Source organism: Tupaia chinensis, unplaced genomic scaffold (genome assembly GCF_000334495.1).
Source record: "Tupaia chinensis unplaced genomic scaffold, TupChi_1.0 Scaffold000093_1, whole genome shotgun sequence".
NCBI lineage: Eukaryota > Metazoa > Chordata > Mammalia > Scandentia > Tupaiidae > Tupaia > Tupaia belangeri.
This window is the reverse complement of record NW_006159555.1, coordinates 5,018,912-5,023,201: the sequence shown is the minus strand read 5'-3', so window position 1 is coordinate 5,023,201 and position 4,290 is coordinate 5,018,912. Positions and strand designations below refer to the sequence as shown.

General features: G+C 42.1%; 1 protein-coding gene across 1 annotated transcript in view; it reads left to right on the top strand.

The window, feature by feature from the left end:
• Positions 1–323, top strand: part of LOC102500099 (40S ribosomal protein SA) — a 792-nt gene extending 469 nt beyond the window's left edge. The window contains exon 1 of the mRNA XM_027769845.1: positions 1–323. This exon is cut by the window's left edge and continues 469 nt beyond it. Within this exon, the coding sequence (XP_027625646.1) occupies positions 1–323 (323 nt within the window).
• Positions 324–4,290: the final 3,967 nt, after the last annotated feature.

Sequence of the window (4,290 nt, the reverse complement as noted above, 5' to 3'; positions counted from 1 at the left end):
CGGTGGGTCTGATGTGGTGGATGCTGGCCAGGGAAGTGCTGTGCATGCGTGGCACCATCTCCCATGAACACCCGTGGGAGGTCATGCCTGATCTCTACTTCTACAGAGATCCTGAAGAGATTGAAAAGGAGGAACAGGCTGCAGCTGAAAAGGCTGTGACCAAGGAGGAATTTCAGGGTGAATGGACTGCTCCAGCTCCTGAGTTTACTGCTATTCAGCCTGAGGTCTCAGACTGGTCTGAAGGTGTGCAGGTGCCCTCTGTGCCCATCCAGCAGTTCCCTACTGAAGACGAGTGTTCAGCCTACCACCGAAGACTGGTCTGAAGCCCCCACTGCTCAGGCCACTGAATGGGTAGGAACAACCACTGAGTGGTCTTAAATCTGCTCTTCACAGACTCTTACAAAAAGTGGAAATAAGGAAAGATAAGTAAAATAAACAACAGTTTATATATAAAAAAAGTATACATTATTCTTTTTATTCCACACAAAAAGTAAGCACTTTTAATTTTTGTGCTCTCCATTGAGGAAACTGAGTCTTAGGTTGATTTTCACTAAATCCATCTGCTGAGGGCTAAGCTGGGACTAAAGCCTAGGTTCCTCAGATTCTGGAGGCTGCTGTGACAACCAGCACCCAAATGCCCATGTGATATGTGAGCATTTCCTGGTCCTGGCCTCTATTTGTTCAAATAAAGGATTTCTAAGGAGCTGGCGGCTGCACTGTGTTTGTCAAACCCAGGGGGAAACGAGAAATAAGATGGAGGAGTTAAGAGTTTCTGTGACTGCACAAATATGGGCCATATGAAGACAATTTGATTAGATAAAACTCCTTATGGAGAGAAAATGCCTTCTATCAAACATATCATAAAAATTGGTGTGGCCAATATCTGTAGGTCACACTCGATTTACTTAAAGCTAACTCTTGAAAAACAGAAGGACTACATTTAAAATTCTATGTCTGATTGATTTATTTGAGTCTGAGAGTTTTAGACATTGTTGCTCTGCGTAATTTGATTTTTACATGTCAGAAGGGAAAAATAAGAGAAAAATACAACATGTCACATATCCAGAGTCCCCATGATTTTCCTTTACCCTCTTAGAATATTTTTCTCAATTTCACTCCTCCTTCACTTGCACAGAGTTAAATAACTGTCCTAACATCTCTTCACTAATTTTAGAGTACTTTCATCTGATCTGTATCACAAGTGAAGGGAGCAACATTATTATTCATTTCCCTGCCAGGATTTGTCCTGAATCTACTCCTCCAGTTGCCTTGGCCACATCATTATCATTCTAGTTACATTTATTGGTATTGTTCTCATCTTCACCCCATGCCTTGGCCTCTTAACCTGATTTTTTCTTCCTGGTATTCACCTATTTTTTTTTTTTTTTTTTTTTTTTAAGGGGTTTTTGCAGGTCCCATGCATTTACCAGAGAAAAAGAGAGGCAGACACAGTGAGAGGGAAAGTGAAAAATACTGCCCAGGGGATGGTCACATTACAATCTTCCATTCTTCTACCACAATCTTGGGCATGCACACACATGTGCCCAGCATGATTTTCAAGCCACCAGGTTGGAGACTTGAACCACAGTTGGCCATGTGGGAGTCCAGTGAGGTAAACATTACACCATGTGCTGGTCCCACAACTCACCTCTTACCCCCATCATCCTGCTACTTTGGTCTCTCCTTACAAAATATTTCTGGAAATAAATGTCCCTAATATAGCCTCGGGTTTCTTCATTTGGGTACCTTGGCAGTCATGACCGGGTAAGAGTGAAAGTAGAATAATCCTTCAACCAATCTTTGTGCTCCTTTAAAAATTAACCTAAAACTCTACTGCCCTATGTTTCATGCCTCAAGTTCACTGTGTATAAGTTTCTTCATGTTTTTATCTTTGTCCCTTTTATTCTTAGACTGGTATTTGCTCCCTAACATCATACTATATTTTGAATCAGGATCACCTTGACCCTTCAACAAAGGTATTTTGCTGAACCAGGCCAGGACACCTGACTCTCATCCTTTAGATTGATGTCATTCCCAGGGAGCTCTTTGGTGTGCCATGCCAATGGATTATGGATGGAAAGGACATGTCTGCATCTCAGCTGTGAGGACAAATTAGTTTCTATCTGCTGTAGCTCAACAACCAGGCTCATGCCAGGTGCTGATCTGTGTGTCTACCACAGGATTTTTAGGGGCTAAATCAGGTGTCCCAGAATGCTCTTGGTTTAAAGGACTCCAGGATTCCCCAAACCAGAGTTACTTTCTTTTTTTGTTTTTTGTTTGTTTGTTTGTTTGTTTTTTAAGAATTTTTGTCAAAGGTAAGGGATAGAGAGAAAAGGGGAGAGAGAAAGGGAAAATAAGAAATCACACCCTATGGGGGATGTTCACACCACCACATCTTCTCCATTTCTCCCTTCCTTTGGGATATTGGGCACATGCGTGCAAACACACACACATACACACACACACACACACACACACACACACACACACTTACCCAGTGTGTTTCTCAAGGCACCAGGTCCAGGACTCCAAGCACACAGTCGGCCATGCAGGATCCAATTAGTTTAACCACCACACCACAGGCTATCCTCCAGGATTCTACACAAAATGAAAAGGGGAACTTTGGAAATGGTTGATAGGGTATCAAGACACATGCATTGAAACTTAAGGAGAAAAGAGGAGGTAGAGGTGGCTCCACTAGTATGAGGATTCAACTCTGAAGCAGAAGGTGAAAGAAGGACACATACTCGTCAATACAAAGGCCTGCTCGATGGCATAGGTTGATGTTTCTCAGTTTATTCTCAGGCCTAGACCTTGGAAATACAGTAGTCCTCCCATACCCACAGCTTTGATCTCTGGGGTTTCAGCGATGGTCACCTGCATTATGGAAAATTATCATGGTTCATAATACTTCAATGAGCCAGGATCGCCCCAAGCAGATGATCCTCCTTTTGACATGTCATCCAAAGGTCAATTGTAGCCTCACATCACATCACTCACCTCACTACATCTCATCACTCTGGCATTACATCATCTAATATCACTAGAAGAAAAGTAAGCCCGGTACAACAAGGTGTTTTCAGAGAGAGACACACATGACATTCACATAACTTCTATCACAGTACGTCGTGCAATTGGTCTATTTTTTTATTAGTTACTACTAATCTCTTACTGTGCCTAACTTACAAATTTTGCTTTATCATAGGCAGGTGTGTACAGGGGAGAAAATATGTAGGGTTCAGTACTATCCACAGTTTCAGGCATTTACTGGTTATCACAGATAAGATCGGACTACTGTACAATTTTCTCAATAGATGTTGCTAGAATTTTAAAGAAACCAAAGCTACTTCATGTGTCTGGAAGGAGAATCACTTAGGGATAAGAGCTGCTAAGCTTTATAGAAAAAGTAGTACCCTTCATAAGGACAATCATCCCATTCGATACAGTAAACATGGTACGCCTTGGCAGAGCAGAGGTGAGAGCCAACAGCCAAAGAACAGAGACAGAAACTGAGTTGCTCCGAGGACACACCAGCAACCCATAAGTCAGTCTCTGTTGTCACACTACACCTTGGGAAGCCTGCGTCATGGCCAAAGGACATACCATTTATGCCACCAACTTCACGCATGACCCTTTACCCCAGAAGCCTGTAACCATGGTTGCACTATTTTCCCCATCATGACTAATAGAATTCCCAAGGAATGGAAGCAGCCAAGCACACCACCCTGGGTGGAGTGACTAGTGGAATCTGAAGTCTCCAGAACAAAAAGACTAGGTGGCAGATGCTTGTGAGGCTATCACCTAAAACACAGAGGATGTCTAAGCTGGTGTGGTCAGAGTGAGAAGCAAGATTGTATAAGGTGATACATAGTTAAATACATATGTGACATTTTCACAGGAAAATGAGAAATGAAACAGGACTTTCCTAAAATAGGCTAATTGATGTAAAGAAAAAAGTATATAAAAAGACAACAAATCAAGAACAATAAAAGTGGAGTTCTTACTTAGGTAACAGTTTTCCCCAGTACTTAGCCGGTTGGCCGATCAGTCCTCCTCTGTGTAAACCTTTAGGGATACACAGAGGCTGACAGAGGTTCTGTTCTCTTCAGAATGTATTTTCCAGAATCTCCTTGGGGATCATCTCCATTCCAGGCCTCCAGAAAAGGAAAGGAATGCAGTTTCCTGAGAGTTCTCTAGGCCAGGTCTTAAAGACTACATATCGCTTTTGCTCACATTCTTTTTTTTTTTTTTTTTTTTTTTTTATTGGTTTTCTGTGTTTGGCCCAGGTGG